Here is a 26,553-nt window from a genome sequence, read left to right as displayed (position 1 = left end):
TACCTTCTTATCCAAATTGTTGATATAGGTGGCAAACAACAATGAGCCCAGCACCAACTCCTAAGGCACTCCACTAGTCACAGGCCTCCAGTTTAAGAAACAACCTCCGCTTTCTACCATCAAGCCAATTTTCTATCCAATTATCTCCAGCTCTCCCTGGTTTTAATTACACTCTACACATTCAGGGCCATCAGGTGTGCTAAAAAGAGTTGCAATTCAATGCACATTAGACAGGGAAACTTCCTGTTGCTTGGAAACAGAACAAATCTTTGCACAGATGAGACATTCCATTAGAGGAAGAATTGCAATAATGGACAGGAAGGGCTTGCATCATTTATTGGAAATGCAATACATCTCTCAAGATAAATCCACTCATTTCACATTTTTTTGTATCTCATTTAAAGCAACAAAGAAATCAATCAACTCCATTCAGCTTTGCACAGAATAACCGAAGAGCCATTGTCCCAAGGTACTCTGCAAATTTGATCAAACAATAATTGGCAAGAGACACACAAGGGAATGTTTGGTCAAATTTTATCAAGGAAGAGAAATTGATAGATTCAAAAAGGTAATTCCACAGTTGAAAGCAAAACATTGGAGAAGTGAAAGGGGCTAAAACTGGGGAGCCCAGGGGTCCTGAAGGTTTGTGGTGGAGGTCTCCGAGAAAGTGAGGAGCAACGCTGAGGGTGGTCTGAGTGGCATAATCAAACAAAAAGTCAACTCATGTCCAATGTCCTCTCACACACTCTCCCTCTGGTTTCCTCGCTGAAGGACTGTTTATTCCTCTCCATAGATACTGCCTGACCTGCTGAATTCCTCCTGCATTTTATGTGTATTGCTCAAGATCTCTAGTATCTGCAGAATCTCTTTTGTTGAGATATAGGGTTCTGTTTTTTTAAAGGGAAACGGATCTATTTTTTTTATGTCTAGATTGGAATTATTTCCAGGAACTCAGTTCATAATTCACTGCACAGCACTGATTTTTTTAAAAGGTCTATGCACATTTTAAAACTTCTTTGTTTTTAGAATGCTGTTATATCTGGGTACTCAGGCTATGATTCACTCTTTTGCTGATGACATAATTTCTGCAACAGATGTACATAGTTCCCCAATGTAGTCTTGTCCTAGAAATTAGCTCATGGTGTTCTGATGTGTGGCTGTCATTGGTCACAGACAGAATCACAGTGGTTTCTGGGCAATGCTGGCTCTAAAGTGGAGCTATGCAACACCCCTATATTTTAAGTAATTGACTTGTTCTCCTCAAGCCTCGGCCTCCAGTCCTTTGTGCTTCACAGAAAAGAAAGTGTGCAACAGGCTGTCGGGAGCCTAGAGTCAACTGGATTTTGCAGTCGTGATCTCACAACCAATGCATTCTGACTGGATGTATAAACAGTTTGATAGACCAACTGCTCTGCCTGTGAGCGCAAGAAACTGCAGAGGTGTGGACACCTCTCAGCACATCACAGGAACTAGGCTCTCTTCTCTGGACTGCGTCTATACTTCTCGCTGCCTCAGTAAAGCAGCCAGCATAACCAAAGACCCCACCCACCCTGGGCATTCCCTCTTCTCCCCTCTCACATTGAGCAGAAGATACAAAAGCCTATAAGCACGTCCCATCAGGCTCAAGGACAGTTTCTGTCCTGCTGTTATCAGACTCTTGAACAGAGCTCTTGCACGATAAGATGGACTCATGGCCTCACAATCTACTTCGTTATGATCTTGCACTTCATCGTTTACCTGCAGTGCAATTTGTCAGTAGCTTTTACACGTTATTCTGCATTGTTATAGTTTTACCATGTTCTAGCCCAATGCACTGTGTAATGATTTGATCTGTATGAACGGTATGCAAAACAAGCTTTTCACTGGATCTTGGTACATGTGACAATACTAAACCTAACCCAGAAACAGTTGTTCCCACAATCATCATGGGGAAATGTTGAAGACGGAAGAGGGGCCAACTCCATCAGAGATGGAGGGACCTTCACTGCTGTGCTAATCATCAGCGGGATAGTGGGCAATAAGTAAGTAAGAAATGGTCATTGGCTTCCTATACAAACGTTTTAGTAAGTCTTTAGCAATACTCATCAATTCCTCCGCTCACTTGATTCTCCACAAAAGCTTCCTGACACAATCAGCATTTCCAGCATTATATTAAACCTATTTCTCTTCTTAATTCCATCTCCATATCAAATAGAAACAGAAAATGCTGGAAATACTCAGCAGATCAAGCAGCATTTTGCAAGACCTGCTGAATGTTTCCATTATTTTCCGTTTCAGACTTTCAACATTGGAAGGGATTGGCTTTTTGCCCCAGCCGATCTTCCTTTCTTCTCTCTCAGTTCCCCATAGCCTTCATACCATTTTTTGACAAATTAATGATTCGAGAAGATCCTTAATAGATGATAGATGTATTATTATAGTAACTAACACGGGCAAACAAAGGCAACCTTGCTCATAACGTCAAAGTAACCATTTGCTTATAATGTAACCATAGAGTCATAGACACATAGATTTCTCTGACTTCCAGTAATTTCTCCCACTCCCTCTTCACTCTTCTTTCATTTCCCACTCTGGCTCCCCTCTTCTCCTCACCTGCCTATCACCTCCGGTTGGTGTCCCTCCTCCTTCCCTTTCTCCCATGGTCCACTCTCCTCTCCTATCAGATTCCTTCTTCTCCAGCCTATCCCACCTTTCCCACCTATCATCTCCCAGCTTCTCACTTTATCTCCCCTCCCCCACCCAGCTGGCTTCACCTATCACCTTCTACCTTGTACTCCTTCCCCTCCCCCAACTTTCTTATTCCTGCTTCTTCCCCCTTCCTTTACCATCCTGATGGTTGTGGCCTGAAACATTGACTGTTCATTCCTTTCCATACAATGCTGCCTGACCTGCTGAGTTTCTCCAGCATTTTGTGTGTGTTACTCATAGAGTCATAGAATTATAAGCACGGATACATGCCCTTTGACCCAATTTGTCCACGCTCACCGAGATATCAAGAAAATCTAAACCCAATTGTCTGCATTTGGACCATATCCTTCTAATCCCGTTCTATGAATGTGCCTATCTAACTGTCTTTTAAACATTGTAATTGTTCCTGCCTCTATCACTTCCTCTGGAAGTTCATTCCATATACCCACTCTCTCTCTGTGGAAATTGCTTCTAAGAAAATAGACCATACTGTAGAGCACAGAAAAACTGCTCTTAGTGCCCACTTCAATCTTTCCCTTCTCAACTTAAGCTTGTGCCCTCTAGCCTTGGACTATTCCACCTTGAACAAAAGACTATCTCTGGCCCTCATGATTTTATAAACCCCTAAAGGTCACCCCTCACCATCCTTTATATCAGGGAAAATGTATGAATATATTACTCTGGCTAAAACCTTGCTATAATGTTTTGGAAATTTACACTTAGTTCATGTGCGCTTCTGTATAATCAGGTACCTGGACTCAGTTACAAGAGCTCATTGCTTGTTTTTGCTCCGGAAAATGCCAGAAACAGCTAGTCAATCAATAAAGTGCAAGGAACCCAAGGAGAGGCTGGAGGTGGGGTATGAAACACAATCTATTGAGATTGAGACATATCCCAGATCTATATTGCACACTGACGCAATTGCTGAGTTTTTGGGAGCAATTCAAAAGGCGCAGGATAGGTACATCCCAAAGAAGAAGTATTCTAAAGGCAGGATGATGCAACTGCGTCTGCAAAGGAAGTCAAAGCCAACATAAAAGCAAAAGAGAGGGCATTTAACTGAGTCAAACTTAGTGGGAAGTTACAGGATTGGGAAGCTTTTAAAAACCAACAGAAGCAATTAAAAAAGCCAAAAGGAATGAAAAGATGAAATATGAAGGTAAGCTAGCCAATAATATCAAAGAGGATACCAAAAAATTTTCAGATATGTAAAGCATAAAAGAAAGGTGAGAGTAGATATTGGACCACTGGAAAACAATGCTGGAGAAGTAGTAATTGGGGACAAGGAAATGGCAGATGAACTGATTGGGTATTTTGCATCAGTCTTCACTGTGGAAGACGCCAGCAGCATGGTGGATGCTCGAGAGTGTCAGGGGGCAGAAGTGAATGCAGTTGCTATTACTAGGGAGAAGGTGACTGGGAAGCTGAAAGGTCTGAAGGTAGATAAGTCACCTAGATTAAATGGACTAGACCCCAGGGTTCTGAAAGAGGTGGCTGAAGAGATTGTGGAGAAATTAGTAATGATCTTTCAAGAATCACTAAATTCTGGCATGGTTCCAGAGGACTGGAAAATTACAAAATGTCACTCCATTCAGCCTTGTGGGCCGAAGGGCTTGTATTGTGCTGTAGGTTTTCTATGTTTCTGTGATAGAAGGCTATGGGTAACCCTGGGTAATTTCTAAGGTACGGACATGTTCGGCTGAAGGGCCTGTATTGTTCTGTAGGTTTGCTATGTTTCTATGTTTCAAGAAGGGAGGGACGCAGAAGAAAGGGATTATAGGCCAGTTAGCCTGACCTCAGTGGTTTGAAGATGTTGGAATTGATTGTTGAGTATGAAGTTTTGAGGTACTTGGAGGCACATGATAAAATGGGCCAAAGTTAACATGATTTCCTTAAGTGAAAATCTTGCCTTACAAATCTGTTGGAATTATTTGAAGAAATAACAAGCAAGCTACATAAAGGAGAATTGGTGGATGTTGTGTACTTGGATTTTCAGAAGGCCTTTGGCAAGGTGCCACACATGAGACTGCTTAGCAAGATACGATCCCATGGTATTATTGGAAAGATACACACATGGATAAAGCATTGGCTAATTGGCAGGAGGCAAAGAGTGAGAATAAAGGGAGCCTTTTCTGATGGGCTGTCAGTGACTAGTGGTGTTCCACAGGGGTCGGTATTAGGATGGCTTCTTTTTAAAGTTCAAAGTTCAAAGTAAATTTTATTATCAAAGTACATATATGTCACCATACACAACCCTGAGATTCATTTTCCTGTGGGCATACTCAGCAAACCTATAGAATAGTATCTATAACAGGAGCAATGAAAGATCAACTGGAGTGTAGAAGATAACAAAACTGTACAAATGCAAGCATAAATGAATAGTAATAAATACCGAGAATGAGGTAAAGAGTCCTTAAAGTGAGACCACTGGTTGTGGGAACATCTCAATGGATGTCAATGGTTTGGATGATAGAATTGATGGCACCCTGCAGGATTCCCAAAAGATTAACTTGCCAGTTGGGTCGGTAGTGAGGAAGGCAAATGCAATGATAGCATTCATTTCAAGAGGGCTAGAATATAAAAACAAGGATGTAATACTGAGGCAATGTTGGGCACGTGGTCAAGTGGTTAAGGCATTCGTCTAGTGATTTGAAGGTCACGAGTTCGAGCTTCAGCTGTGGCAGTGTGTTTGTGCCCTTGAGCAAGGCACTTAACCACACATTGCTCTAGTCTGTGCAAGGAGTGGCGCCCCACACAGACTTCCAATCTGCGCCTTGTAAGGCATGAAAATGCCCGACACAGGCCTCTCATGGTCTGAGTCAACGTTCAACGTTCGCTTATAAGGCACTGGTGAGGCCTCACTTGGAGTATCGCAAGCAGTTTTGGGACCCTTATCTAAGAAAGATGTGCTGACATTGAAGAGGGTTCAGAGGAGATTCACAAGAATGATTCCGGGATTGAAAGGCTTATCACATGAACAGCAATTGGTGGCTCTGGGCCTGTACTTGCTGGAATTTAGAAGAATGAGGGGGATCTCATTGAAACCTATTGAATGTTGAAAGGCCTAGATAGAGTGGACGTTTCCTATAGTAGGGAGCCTAAGACTGGAGGGCACAACTTCAGAAAAGAGGGATGTCTACTTAGAACGGAGATGAGGAACTTCTTAAGCTGAAGTGTGATGAATGTGTGGTATTTGTTGCCATAGGGAGCTGTGGAGGCCAGATCACTGAGTGTATTTAAGATGGAGGTTGATAGATTCTTGATAAGTCAGGGCATGAAATGTTACAGGGAGAAGGCAGGAGAATGGGGTTGAGAGGGCAAAGGATCAGCCATGATTGAATGGCGGAGCAGACTTGATGGGCCAAATGGCCTAATTCTGCTCCTATGTCTTGTGGTATGTTTGCAGCGAGAAGAAGATACCCATTGCATCAGAATAGTGCACTTGGTACAGGAAACGGGAATATCCATACCCAGAAATGAGTGTTAATATTGCGGGAAATTATTGTTTCTGGCATAGAAAACAGGTGTCAGCATACCAGGAATGAGTGTTAATGTTCCAAGAAATTAGTATTTCTGTTACAAGAAATGGGTGTGATCATATATGGAAATTAATGTTAATTTTTACAGAAAATTAGTGCTTCTGTCAAAGCAATCAGATTCAAACATACCTTTGGAAATGAGTGCTAATGATATGGAAAATTAATGTTTCTGATACAGAAAGGCAGCTGAAGGCAGTGTGGACAGGGCCAATGAACTTAACCTGTTCTTTAACAGATTTGACATTGTGGCCCCTGCCCATCCCCCACATGAGCCATCTGTTGTCGACCCCCAACCAACACATATTCCACTCTCCCCTCCTACCCTTCCTCACAGTCTCCCACCCTGCTCTCATGACTATACCCCTTCCCCACACGAAACCACCACGGTGGGCTTCACAGCTGAACAGGTGAGAAGACAGCTGAAACGTCTCAACCCAAGCAAGGCTGCAGGACCGGATGGTATCAGTACCAGGGTGCTCAAAGCCTGTGCCCCTCAGCTATGTGGAGTACTTCGCCATGTATTCAACCTGAGCCTGAGGCTCCGGAGGGTTCCTGTACTGTGGAAGACGTCCTACCTCATCCCTGTGCCGAAGACACCGCGCCCCAGCGGACTCAATGACTACAGACCGGTGGCATTGACCTCCCACATCATGAAGACCCTGGAGAGACTTGTTCTGGAGCTGCTGCGGCCTATGGTCAGGCCACACTTAGATCCCCTCCAGTTCGCCTACCAGCCACGACTAGGAGTTGAGGATGCCATCGTCTACCTGCTGAACCGTGTCTACGCCCAGCTGGACAAGCCAGTGAGCACTGCGAGGGTCATATTTTTTGACTTCTCCAGTGCGTTCAACACCATCCGCCCTGCTCTGCTGGGGGAGAAGCTGACAGCGATGCAGGTGGATGCTTTCCTGGTGTCATGGATTCTTGATTACCTGACTGGCAGACCACAGTACGTGTGCTTGCAACACTGTGTGTCCGACAGAGTGATCAGCAGCACTGGGGCTCCACAGGGGACTGTCTTGTCTCCCTTTCTCTTCACCATTTACACCTCGGACTTCAACTACTGCACAGGGTCTTGTCATCCTCAGAAATTTTCGGATGACTCTGCCATAGTTGGATGCATCAGCAAGGGAGATGAGGCTGAGTATAGGGCTATGGTAGGAAACTTTGTCACATGGTGTGAGCAGAATTATCTGCAGCTTAATTTGAAAAAGACTAAGGAGCTGGTGGTAGACCTGAGGAGAGCTAAGGTACCGGTGACCCCTGTTTCCATCCAGGGGGTCAGTGTGGACATGGTGGAGGATTACAAATACCTGGGGATACGAATTGACAATAAACTGGACTGGTCAAAGAACACTGAGGCTGTCTACAAGAAGGGTCAGAGCCGTCTCTATTTCCTGAGGAGACTGAGGTCCTTTAACATCTGCCGGACGATGCTGAGGATGTTCTATGAGTCTGTGGTGGCCAGTGCGATCATGTTTGCTGTTGTGTGCTGGGGCAGCGGGCTGAGGGTAGCAGACACCAGCAGAATCAGCAAATTCATTCGTAAGGCCAGTGATGTTGTGGGGATGGAACTGGACTCTCTGATGGTGGTGTCTGAAAAGAGGATGCTGTCCAAGTTGCATGCCATCTTGGACAATGTCTCCCCTCCACTACATAATGTACTGGTTGGGCACAGGAGTACATTCAGCCAGAGACTCATTCCACTGAGATGCAACACAGAGCGTCATAGGAAGTCATTCCTGCCTGTGGCCATCAAACTTTACAACTCCTCCCTTGGAGGGTCAGACACCCTGAGCCAATAGGCTGCTCCTGGACTTATTTCATAATTTACGGGCATAATTTACATATTACTATTTAACTATTTATGTTTCGATTACTATTTATTATTTATGGTGCAACTGTAATGAAAACCAATTTCCCCCGGGATCAATAAAGTATGACTATGACTATGACTAAGACTATGAGTGTGAACATTCCTGGAAATGAGAGTGTCTTTTGAAGAAAATAAGTTGAATATATTATACAAAGTGCAAGTGTTAAAGGAAAAGGGCCCTATAAGATACAGTATGCACTCCTACAATTTCTTCATATTGTAACTTCCAGAGTAATACGTGTGAAACACGAAGAGCTCTACAAATTATGCCTGGGATTCAATGATTGTGCAATTATACACAGTGAAGTATGCTTTTCTCTATGTACTTACATGTCTCTTCTGACTACGCTATTGACTGGATGTAAGAACGTCGAGGTGTGCCTAACTCACAACAGTGCAGTATTGTCATAAATACTTAGTTTACACAAACAGTTTAGGAACTCAACAGATAATTGTCAGCATGCTATCTTGCAAAGAAACCTCTATCACATCAGATATCTGTTATGGGTGAACCTGTGAAATCTGTTGCCACAGTTGGTGGTGGAGGCAAAGTCTGTATGCATATTTAGAAAAGAGGTTGATGGATTCTTGATTGGTCAGAGATACAGGGAGAAGGCAGGAGGTTGGGTCTGAGAGGAAAAATGGATTCAGTCATGAGGAAATGGCGGAGAAGACTCGATGGGCCAAATAGCCTAATTTTGCTCCTATGTCTTGTGGTCTTATGGTCTTATATCTTCTTGCCGTGCTTCAATTCATTGATGAAAATATTATACATAAGTGAAAAATGCATGGGTATTCATACATACCAGGAGGTTAATTTAACCATTATGGGAGCTGGATGTGACCTCACCTGGAAATGAGGTGGCCCTAACAGGGAGTTTGGTAGCCATAGAAGTGAATATGTGCGGCCATTTTAGAAGTGGGTGTAGACACGACAGACTGCAGATGCTACAATGGGGATCAAAAACAATCTGCCGGAGAAATTCAGTGGGTTGAGCAGCATTTGTGGAGCAAAAGGAACCTTCTAGCTGAAATGTCAACAATTCTTTTTCCTCCCACTGATGCTGTTTGATCTGCTGAGCATTTCCTGTATATTATCTATAGAATTAGGCATGATCAGTATAGAAAAACATGTCAGCATGTTAGAGGAAACAAGTGTGACTACATCAAGAAATAAAAGGCCCCATCAGAGAAATGACGAGGATGGCAGCTACAGAAAGTGACATTTCAGAGGCTGGGTGGAGTTACGTTGTCAAAAGCACAATGAAACTAATCCACTTTGGAGATCAGTAGCTGGTCGTGAAGAACAGGTTGAGATCTGAATTTAATTCAGAATTTATGAGCGTAATATAAGATTGCTAAAAATGATTAAGAGTATAATCCAATCAAAGTACTTAAAAACAAGAAGATCAAATGTGACGTTCATTTATCAGAGAATTTCATGGTTACTCCTTTGAAATCACTCACAGGAATCTGTTACATTCTGCAATATGAACTATTCTGTAGACTGCGACAGCTCCCTGACTTTGCCGCAGGGATTTTAACAGTGATTATTATGAACGTGGACAATAACAGCCTGGGGCACTTTGAGGTCAAAACACAATGACACCCTCATTGTGAAATGTTCTTTCTGAAATGGTAACAACAAGGGGAGAGGGAATGGCAAGGAGAAGACGAAAGGAAGTAAGGCAAGAAAAGAGAAAGGGAAGATGAGAGAAAGAGAAAAATGAAGAAAAGCAAGCTGAAAAACAGGGAAGAATGAGAAACAAAGGATCAAGGGGACACTGAGAAAGAAAGGAGAAAGATGATAAGGAAAAGTTACAGAAAACATTTAAGAGAAGTTTGGATAAGTACATGGATGGGAGGGGTACAGAGGGCTATGGTGCAGATGTGGGTCAATGAGACTAGGCAGAATAACAGTCTGGCACAGACTAGATGGGCCAAAGGGCCTGTTTCTATGCTGTAATGCTCTATGACTGACTCTAAAAGAGAAAAATAAAGGAGAGAAATTGAGAAAAAAGATGGGAGGAAGAGGGACAAAAACAGAAAAAGGGAAAAGAGAGAGTGAAGAAAGGAGAAACAAGAGAAAGAGAAAAATGTGTAGTGCAAGAACAGAAGAGAAAGTGTTAACAGCATGGAGATTCTCTATCATTCTATGCTTTAGCAGGTGAAAGAAAATTGAAACTATAAGCTCACCAGCATCTGCATTTCCTGTTCCCGGATTCGTTCCTCCCTCTGTCTCCGGTGATAATCCAGGAGTTCATCCTCATTGTCGCTGATTTCAGAGATACTGTTTTTCCGCTGTCGTGGTGCTGGGATCCTCTCATCCCCCACCATTTTCCTCTGCATTCTTGGGCTTTGCAGTGGTGTTGAGATGGACAAAGATGACAAGCTGTGTGCCGGGGTTAAGGTATTCCCATAGGCTTTCCGTGAATGGTCAACAGACAGCAAAGTTGGGGATGGGCTGCGATCCCTGACTCCTCTTCCAGTGCTTAAGGTATTTGACCCGGAGGTACTGTGCACTAAGAAGTCCTCATTCCTTTCTGATGAGCCTGAGGAATATTTGCGTCTAAATCGAGGGCTTTCTGGCATTTCCTTCACCAGCTTCATCTGATGGGAGGGACTATTGTGAATGACCATATCTCGAGAGGTCCTCGCTTGAGGAGAATTTGGTAGATTGGAGAACGTGGGAATTGGTCCAGCCCTCCTTGTCATGGAAGGACTTAATGGAGGCAATTCCCTCATGCTTTCTATGCTTCGTCTACCCATTCTGGGGCTCTCAGGAGGCTGCAGGCTTCTTGGTTGTAACTGGACAGGCTGATTTACATGAACATATCCCAAGCTCTCCAATGGCTGGAAACCCCTTGGGGACATCTGCCGAGATGGGCTGGAAGTGATGGATCGATCAACGGGAGTTTCCTTAGCCTCTCTGAAAGGACTTGGAGGCCTTTCTTGAAGGGCAGCTCCTTTGGTCCTTGGGCTTGAAGGTGGATGAAACTTGGCTGCAGATCGAGGGCTGCTTGGAACGTTCACAACTTGAACTCTGGCATTTCCTCCACTGAAGTCACTCGGGCTAACAGATACTGATGGTAGGTGGTGACTTTGTAGTGATAGTTTTGAACTCTCTGGCATCTTCCTGGTTTCATTAAGCATCGCTGAATTCAAGGTATCAAGTGGAAACCCTCTACGGTTAAGGGTTGGGCTTGGCGGGGTTTCATGGACATTGGGCACTTTTCTGTGAGCACGTGGACTCTCTGACACCCGCTGCATCCCTGGGCCAAGACCATTACACTTAGTTAGGTCAATCGCCATTCCACCATAGGTTGGCACAGGCCGAGGGGATGGAGGTTGCACAGTGTGATTATAACTTGAAGATCTAATAGGCACAGTTGGAGGCAATGTTGGCCCTTGTTCCTGACTACCTGGGGAATGGCTGGTGCAACTGCTGCTGCTGCCAGGAGATGGAGAGGACAGAGGGGAGAAGGGCGGTGACATGTTGTCGTAACTTGATCCCACTGACATAGCGCCAGGACTTGTAGGAGGTGACAGGAGGTACCTCTCGCCTCCATTGACTATGGGGGATAAAGGCGATTGGGCATTGGCTGCCTTTTTTTTACCAGGAGATGTAGCATCCTCCATCACCAAAGAGTCCATAATATCTTGTAGATCCTTCTCGATTGAGCAGACCAGTGAACTGGGAGTGGGTTGGGGTCTTGATGGCTGATTGTTTGAAGCTTCGTTAAGGTGAGTTTGGTGATTGCCATTGACCAGACTGGTAGGATCTGAATAAAGAAAAAGGAACAAGCTCAGTTACTGGAGATTATTTCATATTCTAGTGATATTACTGTCAGATGCTTGGTATTCTGGGACATGACATCAATACAAGCTACCAAAATGGTCTTGCTGTTATCCCTTATAGAGCTACTAGGCCAGTCCTTTTCAGAGAGTCTGTCTTTTCCCCTGGTTAGAAATGTCAAACACTTGAAGACAAGCTTTTCAGGGTGGTGGGGGGAAAAGGTCTGAAAGTGACACGAGGAGCAAGAGTTTACGTGGAGAGTGATAATGGAATGCATTACCTGGGGTAGTGGTGGAAGCAGGCAGTTTGGTAGAGATTAAAAGGCTTTTAGGTAGACACAGAAATATGAGCGGAATGGAGGGATATGGATGACACACAAGAGGAAGACATTGAGTATTAATTGGTATCTAGGTTGGCACAACATCATGGGCTGAATGGCCTGTCCGGTGCTATATTGTTTTATGTTCTATGCTCTTAGAAGCAATTTTAGACAAATCCAGTTAATTTCAGATCATAAGACCATAAGCTATAGGAGCAGAATTAGGCCATTTGGCCCATCATCTGCTTTGCCATTTCATTGCCTGCTAATCCAATTTTCCTCTCAGCCCCAATCTCCTGCCTTCTCTCCATATCCCTTCATGTCCTGCATAATCAAGAATTGATTAAATATACATACAGATTTGGCCTCCACAGCTGCCTGTGCAAAGAATTCCACAGATTCACCACTCTCTGGCTAAAGAAATTCCTCCTCATCTCTGTTTTAAAAGGACACCCCTCTATTCTAAGGCTGCGTTCTCTGGTCTTAGACTCTCCCATCAGAGGAAACATCATCTCCACATCCACTCTATCAAGGCCTTTCACCATTCAATAGGTTTCAATGAAGTCACCCCTCATTCTTCTGAATTCTAGTGAATACAGACCCAAAGCCATCAACTGCTCTTCATATGACAAGCTATTCAATCCTGGAATCATTTTTGTGAACCTCTTTTGAACCCTCTCCAGTTTCAGCACATCCTTTCTAAGATAAGGGGCCCAGAACTGCTCACAATACTCCAAATGAGGCCTCACCAGTAGAGCTACTAGGCCTTGATGTTTCAATCCCTATGGTAAGTTGACACTCTCGATGTTGGCAGTGGGTTTGGAGTGGTGACAAGGAGGGAGGGTAGGTATGTCATCTCAACATTACATCCTTGCTTTTATATTCTAGTCCTCTTGAAATGAATGCTAACGTTGCATTTGCCTTCCTCACCACAGACTCAACCTACAAATTAATTTTCAGGGAATCCTGCACAAGGACTCCCAAATCCCTTTGCACCTCAGTTTTTTTTGTATTTTCTCTCCATTTAGAAAATAGTCAACCCTTTCATTTCTTCTACCAAAGTGCATGACCATACACTTCCCAGCATGTATTCCATCTGCTATTTCTTTTCTCTTTCTCCTAATCTGTCTAACTCCTTCTATAGCCTCTCTGTTTCATCAAAACTACCTGTCCCTCCACCTATCTTCGTATCATCTGCAAACTTTGCAACAAAGCCATCAATTACATTACCCAAATCATTGACAAATAACGTAAAAAGAATTGGTCCCAACACAGAACCCTGTGGAAAACCACTAGTCACTGGCAGGCAACCAGAAGAGGCTCCCTTTATTCCCATCCTTTGCCTCCTGCCAATCAGCCACAGCTTTATCCATGCTAGAATCTTTCCTGTAATACCATGGGTTCATTGCTTGTTAAGCAGCCTCATGTGTGGCATCTTGTCAAAGGCCTTCTGAAAATCCAAGTACACAACATCAACCAACTCTCCTTTGTCTATCCTGCTTGTTATTTTCTCAAAGAAATCCAACAGATTTGTCATACAGGATTTTCCATTGAGGAAACCATGCTGTCTACAGCCTATTTTATCATGTGCCTCCAAGTACCCTGAGACCTCATCCTTAGTAATCAACTTCAACCTCTTCCCAACCACTGAGGTCAGACTAACTGGCCTATAGTTTCCCTTCTTCTGCCTCTCTCCCTACTTGAAGAGCAGTGTGACATTTGCAATTTTCCAGTTTTCTGGAACCATTCCAAAATCTAGTGATTTTTGAAAGATCATTACTAATGCCTCCACTATCTCTTCAGCCACCTCTTTCAGAACCCCGGGTGTACACCATCTGGTCCAGGTGACTTCTCTGTCTTCAGATCTTTCAGTTTCCCAAGAACCTTCTCCCTAGTTATGGTAATTTCACACACTTCATGACCCCTGACACCTGGAACTTCCACCATACTGCTAGTGTCTTGCACAGTGAATACTGATGCAAAATACTTATTCAGTTTGTCCTCCATTTCATTCTTCCCATATTACTACCTCTCTAGCATCATTTTCCAGTTGTTCAATATCCATTCTCGCCTCTCTTTTACTCCTTATGTATCTGAAGAAACTTTTGGTATCCTCTTTAATATTACTTTCGTATTCCATCTTTACCTTTATTACTTTTTTGTTGTCTTTTATGTTGGCTTTGACTTCTCTTATTAGCCACAGTTGATCTTATACTAAATGGCTGGACTTCTTTTTAACAAGTGGTAAACGATGAAGAGTGGGAAGGTTGGGACTGATGCTGAGGCAATTCCAGCACAACCAACCACTCTTTCCCTAGAATTCCTTCCAGTTTTACAATCCTCTAAGACCTCTGACTCCCACTTTCCCATCCGCGTTGTCTCACCGCTGATGGCCTGGCCTTCAGCTGCTCAGCCCCTAACTCTGAGACCGAGTTAGGGGCACCCCTCACCCAAACCTCTCCATCAGCCTCTTCAAGAAATTCTACTACTTAGTCAAACTTTCGGTGCTCTGTCTTTCATGGCCTTTCTTGAGTCTATGGCTATTTATCTAATAATTCACTGTGAAACACCTTGGAACATTTCAGAGGCACTACGTAAATGCACATTGGTATTTGAATGCAATCGAATCACATATCCCATTCGACATTTAATTTATTTCAGCTTGCTGACTCATACTGCGAGACTGCATCACCCAGTTATTTGAGACAATCACCGGGTTCTTTTAATCATTATTCTGCCCATAAGCTGGAAATGTTTCCAGTTTTATTAAATAAAAATGAATGAGATCAGTAGTACTGGAATGGTACCAGAGCTCCTGCTTGCTCTTTGCTCCATCATTAAGCCCACAGCTCAGAGTTAATTGGATGTTGCCAAGATAACAGAGGGAAATGTTATCCTCTGTAACAAGGAAGATGTCATTTAAACTTTTAAAGGATAAACACTGGTTTGTGTTCAGATGGCCTTTGCAGTCACAAGTTATTTTGTCAAATTTTAATTTGATATTAGTACTTTTAAAGATGGCCTCATCTGCTTTCGTACTTCCTTTGCATTTTGATTCTGCATTCACTTGGCCTAAAGTAGTCAGGAAAAACAGACACGAGCATCTCAGGTCATGGCCAGTGACAACGACAATTGTATTTCTCTTGATGTTGAAAGTCTTGATGTTTAAATACAAAAGTTACTGGAAATACTCAACAGGTCAGGCAGCATCTGTGAAAAGAGTCATTCATCAGAACTGGTGAAGGGTCTTTGACCTGACCACTTAAGTGTTTCCAGCACTTTTTACTTTTATTGATGTATTTATATAGTGTTACAACTTGACTAATTGTCCCAAGGATCTTGATAAGAGCGCTACTCAAAAAAATTGACGTCATGTCACACGAAAAGGTATTAGGAAAGGTAAACAAAGGCTTGGCTAAAGAAATATGTTTTAAGCAGTGGAAGAGATAGGAGGTGGAGAAAGGGAGATGTTCAGGAAGGAAATTGCAGAACATTGGATAGAGCCAGCTAAAGAGTGAGGTGAAGAATTGAATGACCTTGTAGAAATAGGAAAGAGCAGATTTGAAAGCAAGGAAGAAAAATGTATAATTAAACCATTACTTTTGTTGGTTTAAGTCAGGAAGAGAGTGAAGTGAGCATGGGCATGATGAGTGAACACAATTTCAAGGGAATTGGGAATGGGTGGCAGAATTTTGGATGAATGAGGGGGCTGCCCAGGAATATGCTGAGATAATAACATTTTGATTTGAATGATTGCTTAAGCAATAGATAAGTTAAGCGGGGTGGAATTAGTTGGGTGATTTTATGGAAAGAAAAACTGACCATCTTGGTGACTGCATGGATGACTTGTCTGAAGCATCTCACCTACTATCTCTCCCAGGCAAAATTCTCCATTAAGGTAACATTTTTTCTTCTGGCTCATCCATTTAGTGCCTTCCTTACACAGCTGTATTTTGCAACCCTCTTGGTTACTGCCTACACTACATAGAGTAATACAGCATAGAAACTTGTCCATGCCAATCATAATGGTCTATATCGGCTAGTGGCATTATAGAAGTAACAAACCTGGGTGTAATCCTTGATTAAGATTTGAATTTTAAATCCTACAAGAAGAATGTGACCAGAGCTGCATTTCTGAAGCTGAAAAACTAATTCACCCCTTTATATCAAATAGACTAGATTACTGCAATGCACTTTTTACTGGACTTCCAAAGCAATCTATAGCCAAACTTCAACTCATTCAGAATGCTGCTGTTTGACTTTTAACCAAAACCAGGATGAGGGAACATCTCACATCTGTACTAGCTACTCTGCATTGGCTTCCTGTATCTTTTAGAGTGGATTTTAAAGTTCTCTTCCTTGTTTTTTAAGCTCTCAATTGTCTGGACCAGAGTACATCACAGAATTGTTTACATTATATAATCCTGCTCGAGCTCTCAGGTCTTCTTCCACCGGTCTCTTAAATTTAAACGACTCTCTCAAAAGATAATTGGCAGGTCAGCTTTATTGAACTATGCTCCTAAACTGTGGAATTCAATACCTAAGACTACAAGTGACACAGACTCAGTGGACACTTTTAAATGCCAGCTCAAAACTTATTTATTTAACCTTGCTTTTAACTAACGTCCTTCTGTCTTTTATTTTCATGTTTGCACTTTATCCCATTGTACTTTGAACTACATCATCTGCATGAAAAGTGTTCGAGCTTTCCTGTCCATACACCTGCCCATTTGTACCGGCTGATGCTGTAGTGCATTAGCACCGGACGTCGAGGTGACTGGTCCCGGGTTTGAATCTGACTGGCTCCTTGCACGCTTTCCATCCGTGCTGGGTTGAGCTTCATAACTTGGTCTCATAAAAAAACAGACAAAATACTAAAGGTTGCTGCCTGATGTGCCACAAGGCGCAGAGAGGAATAACAACAACCTGTCCAAGTGTCTCTTATGTTCTATAATTGATTCCAGATTCAAACCACTTGATTGAAGTTTATTATGATCGCACATTAATATTTCACCAATTTTTCTCACTATGTTTCTTTGGGTTTTTATCAAGTATTCAAATATATTTGTAAATGACATTACTTAGAATGGCTAACAATTTAGATGCTAAAGTAAGACAGAAGCTGCATTCCCTGGAGAAGGACATCCAACTGACAAGATAGCATCACAAAATTTCCCTGAGTGATACAACTGACAAAATGCATTGCCATATCTTTTTTGGTGAAAGTTTCAGAGACAGAACAAGGATAAGGATATCAGGGTGTGGCTGTCTCTCAATAGCTGCTCAAATGCTTCTTGTTTTGAGGGGATAATAATCATTCCACATGACCTCATGATGCTCATGGTCAACCCTGTAACTGTGCATGTTCAGTGCATGGCACACCCCTGCCTGTGCCAAATGTGCATATGTTCAAGACCCAATCCACACACTTGAGTAGAGATCTGACTGACCAAGCTGAAGGAGTCCGGCTTTGTTGGAGGCACTCGGTCACTAACTTGGCCATGTAATATATCCTGTAGTTCCATCTAATGTGGATGGAACTATGGCATATGTTACCTGGCCAAGTAAGTGACCAAATTATGCAGAGGCCTCTGCTAATGTTGAGGCAAGGGATTTCTGGGTAATATCCAACCTATAAACAAGTCCAATTGAACAGATTATCAAATGGATTTGAATGGTTATTGCTGCAACTTGCATTGGTTCTTATGATTCACTCAATACAATCATCCCTTTAAATTTCTTGTGTTTGTAAAAGGCACTTCCCCTTCATTCTAAGTATATGCTTACTTAATCAAGCACCAGCTGGCATTATATGCCACCTGCAGTTTTCCTATCCATTCAATGGCCCTGCTGAGGCCTCCAAGAATTATGATGAGGTGTCAGTGTTGTCTTACCCAGAGATGCAAGTGTAGGGACACCTGCTTCCACCATTGTGATGACATTTTATGTGTTTGCAGTACTGCATAGGAACAGCAGTAAGCCATTCAGACCCTTGAACCTCTTCTAGCATTGTTAAGTACTTATTTATATTTATTTGCAGGGCACATGTCACTGACAAGGTTCGAATTTCCGTGGGTTTTCTCCGCGTGCTCTGGTTTCCTCCCGCAGTTCAAAGATGTACTGGGTAGGTTAATTGGTCATTGTAAATTCTCCCATGCATTAAATCAGGGTTATCGGGGGTTGCTAGGTGACACGGCTTGAAGGGCTGCAAGGGCCTACTCCGCACTGTATCTCTAAATGAATTTGTTTCCCATCCTAATTCCTCTTGAACTAATTGGCTTTCTAGATCATTACAGATGTGGTTACATATAGGTCAATCTAGGTAAAGATGGCTTAGGTGACTCAGATAGGTTTTAGGATAGCTTTTAGTACAATCCAGCTGTTTGATAATCATCATTGCTAACTTAATATTATAGATTTGTTTAATTAGCGACATTAATGGTGACATACTTTATTAGATAAAGTGGCCACTTTATTAGATACATCTACATCTGCTCGTTAATGCAAAAATCTAATCAGCCAATCATGTGGCAGCAAGTCATTGCATAAAAGCATGCAGTCATGGTCAAGAGGTTCAGCTGCTGTTCAGACCAAACACCAGAACTGGGAAGAAATGTGATTGAAGTGGCTCTGACTCTGGAATGAGTGTTGGTGCCAGACAGGGTGGTTTGAGTATCTCAGAAACTACTGATCTCCTGGGATTTTCACACACAGCAGTCTCTAGAGTTTACAGAGAACAGTGCAAAAAACAAAACAAAAACGTCCAGTGAGAGGCAGTTCTGTGAGCAAAAACGCCAAGTAGATGAGAGTGGTCAGAGGAGAATGGTCAGACTGGTTCAAGCTGACAGGAAGGTGACAGTAACTCAAATAACATAGAACATAGAATAGTACAGCACAGTACAGGCCCTTCAGCCCACAATGTTGTGCCAACCCTCAAACCCTGCCTCCCATATAAGCCCCCACCTTAGGTTCCTCCATATACCTGTCTAGTAGTCTCTTAAACTTCACTAGTGTATCTGCCTCCACCACTGACTCAGGCAGTGCATTCCACGCACCAACCACTCTCTGAGAAAAAAACCTTCCTCTAATATCCCCCTTGAACTTCCCACCCCTTACCTTAAAGCCATGTCCTCTTGTATTAAGCAGTGGTGCCCTGGGGAAGAGGCGCTGGCTATCCACTCTATCTATTCCTCTTTATTATCTTGTACACCTCTATCATGTCTCCTCTCATCCTCCTTCTCTTCAAAGAGTACAGCCCTAGCTCCCTTAATCTCTGATCATAATGCATACTTTCTAAACCAGGCAGCATCCTGGTAAATCTCCTCTGTACCCTTTCCAATGCTTCCACATCCTTCCTATAGTGAGGTGACCAGAACTGGACACAGTACTCCAAGTGTGGCCTAACCAGAGTTTTATAGAGCTGCATCATTACATCGCGACTCTTAAACTCTATCCCTCGATTTATGAAATCTAATACCCCATAAGCTTTCTTAACTACCCTATCCACCTGTGAGGCAACTTTCAGGGATCTGTGGACATGTACCCCGAGATCCCTCTGCTCCTCCACACTACCAAGTATCCTGCCATTTACTTTGTACTCTGCCTTGGAGTTACAACAGTGATGTGCAGAAGAGCATCTCTGAATGCACAACATGTCAAACATGAAGTGTACGGGCTACAGCAGCAGAAGACCACAGACATACACTCAGTACAGGAGGTATCTAAGAATATGATAACTGAGTGTACATCTTAAATCTATTTCACACTGGCCCTATTCTTCAATGACATTTATTAATAAAACTTACAACAACTGCCTTTAAATAAAGGTAAGTTTTAAAATGGAGGAACTGCCTATTTATTCCAGAAGCAGGACATGAAGAAGAGTCAGCGAATTCATGCCCATGTCTCGGTCATTACTTAAACCAACTTTGAAAGCAGATAATCCAGTTACATATAACATTGTTATTTTTGGTAGCTTTATGTATACAAAGTGGCTGTCATGGTTCTTATATCACAACAGTGGGCACATTTCAAGAGTACTTAATTGGCAGCAAAACACTTGGGGTATCCTGAGATTATAAGAAACACACGCAATTCTTCTTTATAAAATTACAGACCCTTTAAACTCTTCCCATTCAGTGGGGAACAAAAAGATCCAGCACTATTATTACAGTTATTAATACATTTAACTGATAAAACCCTATGGATTTAGCCCAGACTGGAACAGCACTCATCAACTCTCTTAGAATTAAAATGATTCAAACAGCAGCTAAAATCTGATAGGCGCAACAAGTAAAAACAAGTATACATATATCATAGCTGAGAACCTACTGCCTTTATTTACTGAATCCCTTAATAATTATTTTAAAGTCCAGGGAATAACCTCTCGTTGTAACAATCAATATACAAGTCTCAAGAAACTAAAGCATTATCTGTCTTAAAGATTTCTAAGTCTCAAATATACAGCTGTCGCAAGTTAATGAAACAGGAACATATTCCCTGGACGGCTTATTAAATCTATTCAATGCAGTTGGAAAAGCAGTTATGGATTAAAAAGAAAAGCAGCAACAACCCTTTGACTTACTTTGTTCTTCTGACTGGCATCTCTCCTGGTGTGTTGAGAGACAATGGGCTTTGGCTTTGATCAGGTTTATCTTAGAGGTAATAAAGTAACATAGCCCTTTAATTGCATTAATCTGACTCACCACCTCGCCCAGTAATAGTTGCTCCTCACCAGATAGCCAGGCGAGGTAATGGTCGCAGCAGGGTAGAGACAAGATGCCGACCCATCTCACTTTAAACAGTGGCAGAGAGTTTCCCTGGAGCAATATCACCGGTGGATTTCTCTTCCACAACCAACCCCATGACTCCCCTCCACCCCTTCTCCAAACCCAACCAACAAACCCCTCCCCTCAAGAAGCAGGCTGAGGCACCAGCTGCATGCCTACAAGCACGAAGGGGAGGCAGGAAACAGCCTGTTTCTATGGAAGTGTTTGCATGAGCAATCGTTTGAGGGCAGGATTGAAAGCAGTCTTGTGTGTCTGTGTAATTTCTTTTGAAGAAAACTAATACATTACCTTGTTTGGACAGGTCCACAGTGGTTAGAATAGGACAAATCAAACAAGCTGTTAATGTTTCTATCAATGTCTAACTATGATCATAATGTGATAGAGACTTACTTAATCGTAGTTTGTAAGTCTCCGACCTTTATTCTTGTATTTTTGTTTTTGACTGAAGGCATTAACTCCTTGTTGGACCCCAGCTAACTGCAACATCTTTCATTATTTCTCTGTGAAATTTAAATAGAACTATACTGTACAGGAGAAGGCTGTTTAGTCAGTCTTGCCTGTGGCACATCTCACAAAGAATTATTTAATTAGTCCCACTGCCTTGTCCTTCCCCTGTGGCTCTGCAATGAATTTCTTTTCCAAGTATTTTTCCAGTATCCTTTTGAATGTTTGAGTGTGTGTTCACCATCCTTTCAGGCAGCAAGTTCCAGATCATAACAACCTGATATGTAACAATTTTGATCTAATCTCCCTCTATTTATTTTGTTAATAATTACAAATCTATGCCCTCTGGTTACTAAACATCCTGCCAGCAAAAACAGATTTTCCTTATTTAGACCCTTCAAACTCCTCAGAAGTTTGACATGTGTCCCCATTTAGAGATCCTGCTGTTTCTGCCCTTTACCTCTTCTACATATCACCTCCCACCTTCTTCCTTCATCCTGCCCCCTCCACCCACCCACCTTTGCCTTCACCTGGTCTCACCTATCACCTGCCAACTTTTACACCTTACTTTCCCCCACCTTCTTATTCTGGCCTCTTTCCTTTCAAGTTCTGATGAAGGGTCTCCACCCAAAATGTCAACTATGTATTCCCCCTCATAGATGCTGCCTGACCTGTTGAGTTCCTCTAGCGTTTTGAGTGTCCATTAAACTTCTTCTTTGCTCATAGAAGAACAATCCCAGCTTCTGAACACAAGTCCTTCAGCTTCAGGATAACGTCCACCCTTCAGGCATGTGGGCTCCTTTCATCTGACCTCAGCTATCATTGGCAGAAATACTAAAAAGTTTGGAGCTCCATCTTCTGACTTCTTCCTATATTTTTCTTTCACCCCTTACAATTCGTTCATTTGTATTCCACCTCCAGACTGATAGTAGAGCAAAGGACATGACAAGGCACAGAAGTCATGGTGATCCATGACAATCAAGGAAGGCCCCAGTAGGGACGACTACTCGTACCATTAGACTCGGACTTCTGGGGTCGAGGTAGTGGAACTGCCCCAGTGCAATGGCTTTTCCACTTTGAAAACTCCCCCACAGGTCTCCTGTCATCCTCGGACACAACAGACAACCACCACCCACTTATAATTTTCAGGATCCCACATGCTCTATTTTGCACACCTGTCGTGTCAGCTTTGGATAATGACATTCATTCTGATCCAATACTGTCCTCAGCCAACACTCACACCTCCTGCAGGATCACTGAACAATAAAGAAAAGCAAAAAAATGAGTCATAAAGCTTAAATTTTGCCCCAGATCACATCGACTACCTCAGTTCAGATTCAGGATTGAACCTGGGCTCTCTTATCGCTCATCTCCATGCTGACCAGGACAGTAAGAAACTCTTTCAGGAAGCTTTCTTACACAGAGATTATTTTATGCAATTATTTTCAGTGGGTTTGTTATGTACCCAAGACTTTGATTTTACACTGGGTTTGCTTGTCTCTGTTGCAAACCTCAGAGTAATTGAAGGGAATATCCTGCACTAACTCGTCTCCAGTAGGACAGTGTAAGTAATATCTTTGTCATCATGTTCAGCACTTGGATATTGCCTTCACTGTCAGCTCTGCTGCCAAGAGAGGGAGATGCAAGTTTGGGACTGGGATGATCTCATGCTGGCATTTTATTGTTACCACCATAGCAAAGGGAGGAGGTGGGAATTACACCTGCAAATGGATGCATTAATCTGAAATTGATTTTGGACTGTTGGGGCAGAGGAGCGCAAACTCCCATGTTGATATGTACTGCAACAAAATGCCTCTATTCATGGTGAGCAATACAACACAAAATGCTGGAGGAACTCAGCAGGCCAGGCAGCATCTTTGGAAAAGAGTAAACAGTTGATATTTTGGGCTGAGACCCTTCATCGGGGCTGGAAAAATTAGATAAGAGGTCAGAGTAAGAAGGTGGGTGGGAGGGGAAGAAGTACAAAGTAGCAGGTGACAGGTGAAACTGGGAGGGGGGAGGAGGTGAATTAAAGAGTTGGGAGGTCAATTGGTGAAAGAGGTAAAGGGCTGGAGAAGTGGGAATTTGATAGGAGAGGACAGTACGCCATGGAAGAAAGAAAAGGGGAGGAGCGCCGGAGAAGGTAAAGAGATAAGGTGAGAGAGGGAATGGGAATGGGGAATGATGAAGAGGGAGGTGCAATTACTGGAAGTTCGAGAAATCAATGTTCATGCCATCAGGTTGCAGGCTACCCAGACAGAATATAAGGTGTTTCTCCTCCAACCTAAGTGTGGATTCATCGCAGTAGTAGAGGAGACCATGGACTGGTATGGGCCCACTTTCTTACTCTACTTCTCATCTCTTTTTTCACCAGTCCTGATGAAGGATCTTGCCCAAAATATCGAATATTTACTCCGAAACTTGGCTAAAGGATGGCTGCCATTGGGAGCTGAACGTCCAAGGTTATACGGTGTATCAGAAAGGTAAGTTAGTAGGCAAAGGGGGTGGTGTGGCTCTATGTATAAGAAATAATATTAAATCATTGGAGAGAGATGACATAAGATTGGAAAGTGTAGAGTCTCTATAGGTTGAGTTAAGAAATGACAAGGGTAAAAGGACCCTAATGGCAGTTGTATACAGGTCTCCAAACAGCAGCCAGGATATGGATTACAAATTACAGCAGGAGATAGAAAAGTCATGTCAGAAGGGCAATGTCATGATAATCCTTGGAGATTTTAACATGAAAGTGGATTGGGAAGTCAGTACTGGACCTCAAGAGAGAGAATTTGTAGAATGTCTAAGGGATGGCTTTTTAGAACAGCTTGTTGTTGAGCCCACGAGGGGATCGGCTGTGCTGGACTGGGTGTTGTGCAATGATCCAGAGGTGATAAGAGAGCTTAAGATTAAGGAACCCTTAGGGAACAGTGATCGAGTTCACATTGAAATTTGAGAGGGAAAAAATAAAAGTCCAATGTGTCGGTATTTCAGTGGAATAAAGGAAATTACAATGGCATGAGAGGGGAACTGGCCGAAGGTGACTGGAAAGCGACATTTGCAGGAAGGACAGCAGAGCAGCAATGGCTGGAGTTTCTGCAAAAAATGAGGGAAGTGCAAGACAGATATATTCCAAATAAGAAGAAATTTTCAAAGGAAGAAAAGCCACTATTGTGGCTGACAGCATGGGTGGAGTATTGGCTGGTCGGCAGAAAACAGAGAGTGGGAATAAAGGGATCCTATTCTGGCTGGCTGCCGGTTACCAGTGGAGTTCCACAGGAGTCGTGTTGGGACCGCTGCTTTTTACGATGTATGCCAATGATCTAGACTACGGTATTAATGGATTTGTGGCTAATTTGATGATGATACAGAGATAGGTGGAGGAGCGGGTAGTGTTGAGGAAACAGAGAGCCTGCAAAGAGACTTAGATAGTTTAGGGGAATGGGCAGACAAGAAGTGGCAAATGAAATACAATTTTGGAAAGTGTATGCACTTTGGTGGAAGAAATAAATGGACAGGCTATTATTTAGATGGGGAAAGAATTCGAAATGCAGAGATGCAAAGGGACTTGGGAGCCCTTGTGCAAGATACCCTGAAGATTAACCTGCAGGTTGAGTCAGTTGTGAAGAAGGTGAATGCAATGTTGGCATTCATTTCTAGAGGTATAGAATATAAGAGCAGGGATGGGATGTTGAAGCTCTATAAGGCACTCGTGAGACCACACTTGGAGTATTGTGTGCAATTTTGGGCTCCTTATTTTAGAAAGGATACACTGACATTGGAGAAGGTTCACAGAAGATTCATGAGAATGATTCCAGGAATGAAAGTGTTACCGTATGAGAAACGTCTGGCAGCTCTTGGGCTGTACTCCCTGGAGTTCAGGAGAATGAGGGGGGATCTCATATAAACATTCCAAATATTAAAAGACGTGAACAGATTAGATACGGCAAAGTTATTTCCCATGGTAGGGGATTCTATGACAAGAGGGCATGACTTCAGGATTGAAGGACGTCCATTTAGAACTGAGATGCGGAAAAATTACTTTAGTCAGAGGGTGGCAAATCTGTGGAATTTGTTGCTACTTGGCTGTGGAGGTCAAGTCATTGGATGTATTTAAGGCAGAGATAGATAGGTTCTTGATTAGCCAGGGCATCAAAGGGTATGGGGTGAAGGTAGGGGAGTGGGGATGACTGGAAGAATTGAATCAGCCATGATTGAATGGCGGAGCAGACCAAATGGCCTACTTCTGCTCCTATATCTTATGGTCTTATGCTGCCTGGCCTGCTGAGTTCCCCCAGCATTTTGTGCATATTACTCTGATTTCTGGCACCTGCAGATCTTCCCTTGTTTCTATTCATGATGACACTATCAGTTTATTTGTTAAGACTGTGGTAAACAAGGAAGTTGCCATTATTAAACATACTTGGGGGGGGGGGGGTTGATTGTTGTCAATGCAACACAATTGGGGTGAGCAAATTTGCCAGACCAGTTGATTTAGTAGAGAGCTTTGTTTGGGATGCACTTATCTTTACCAACTGAGTTACTGCGATAGGTGAGATATTGATTAGAGCTGACTACTGAATCTCAAATATAGCACTCTTGGAGGTGAGAAGCATCATTTTATGGAAAAGATTGCATGAACCCTGGCTGCTCTCATTTCTCTTATCACGTAAACTCTGACATTGTTATGTTACACCCCAGTCCAATGGAACTAAATCTTTATCAAGGTCTTTTTGGTTTCCTGTTTATAAATTCTGAACTTGGTTTGTCCTTGCAAACATTAGGAAGGTATTGCAAATAAAATTATGTAAGAATACATTTCCTGATACCTAAACTAACCATAAGACATAGGAGCAGAATTAGCCATTCGGCCCATCGAGTCTGCTCCGCCATTCCATTATGTCTGATTTCTATCCCTTTCAACCCCATTCTCCTGCCTTTTCCCCGTAACCTTTTTAAATATATACCCATTGACTTGACCTCCACAGCCATCTGTAGCAATGAATTCTAAAGATTCACCACCTTTTGGCAAAACAAATCCCTCCTCATCTCTGTTCTAAGGGAACGTCCTTCCTTTCTGAGGTTGTGCCCTCTCATCCTAGACTCCC

At 42.7% G+C, this 26,553-nt stretch overlaps 1 protein-coding gene across 14 annotated transcripts in view; it reads right to left on the bottom strand.

Moving 5' to 3' along the window:
* The window catches only part of LOC134340769 (pleckstrin homology-like domain family B member 1), a 412,363-nt gene that overhangs the window by 125,657 nt on the left and 260,153 nt on the right, over positions 1 to 26,553 (bottom strand). For all 14 annotated transcript variants that reach the window (XM_063038270.1, XM_063038256.1, XM_063038258.1 and 11 more), the window contains one exon: positions 10,300 to 11,885. In XM_063038270.1, the coding sequence (XP_062894340.1) occupies positions 10,300 to 11,885 (1,586 nt within the window). The remainder of the gene's footprint in view (positions 1 to 10,299; positions 11,886 to 26,553) is intronic.

The sequence above is a fragment of the Mobula hypostoma genome, chromosome X2 (genome assembly GCF_963921235.1).
Source record: "Mobula hypostoma chromosome X2, sMobHyp1.1, whole genome shotgun sequence".
Taxonomy (NCBI): Eukaryota; Metazoa; Chordata; class Chondrichthyes; order Myliobatiformes; family Myliobatidae; genus Mobula; species Mobula hypostoma.
The sequence above is the reverse complement of the archived record's forward strand: the minus strand, read 5'-3'. Positions and strand labels throughout refer to the sequence as shown.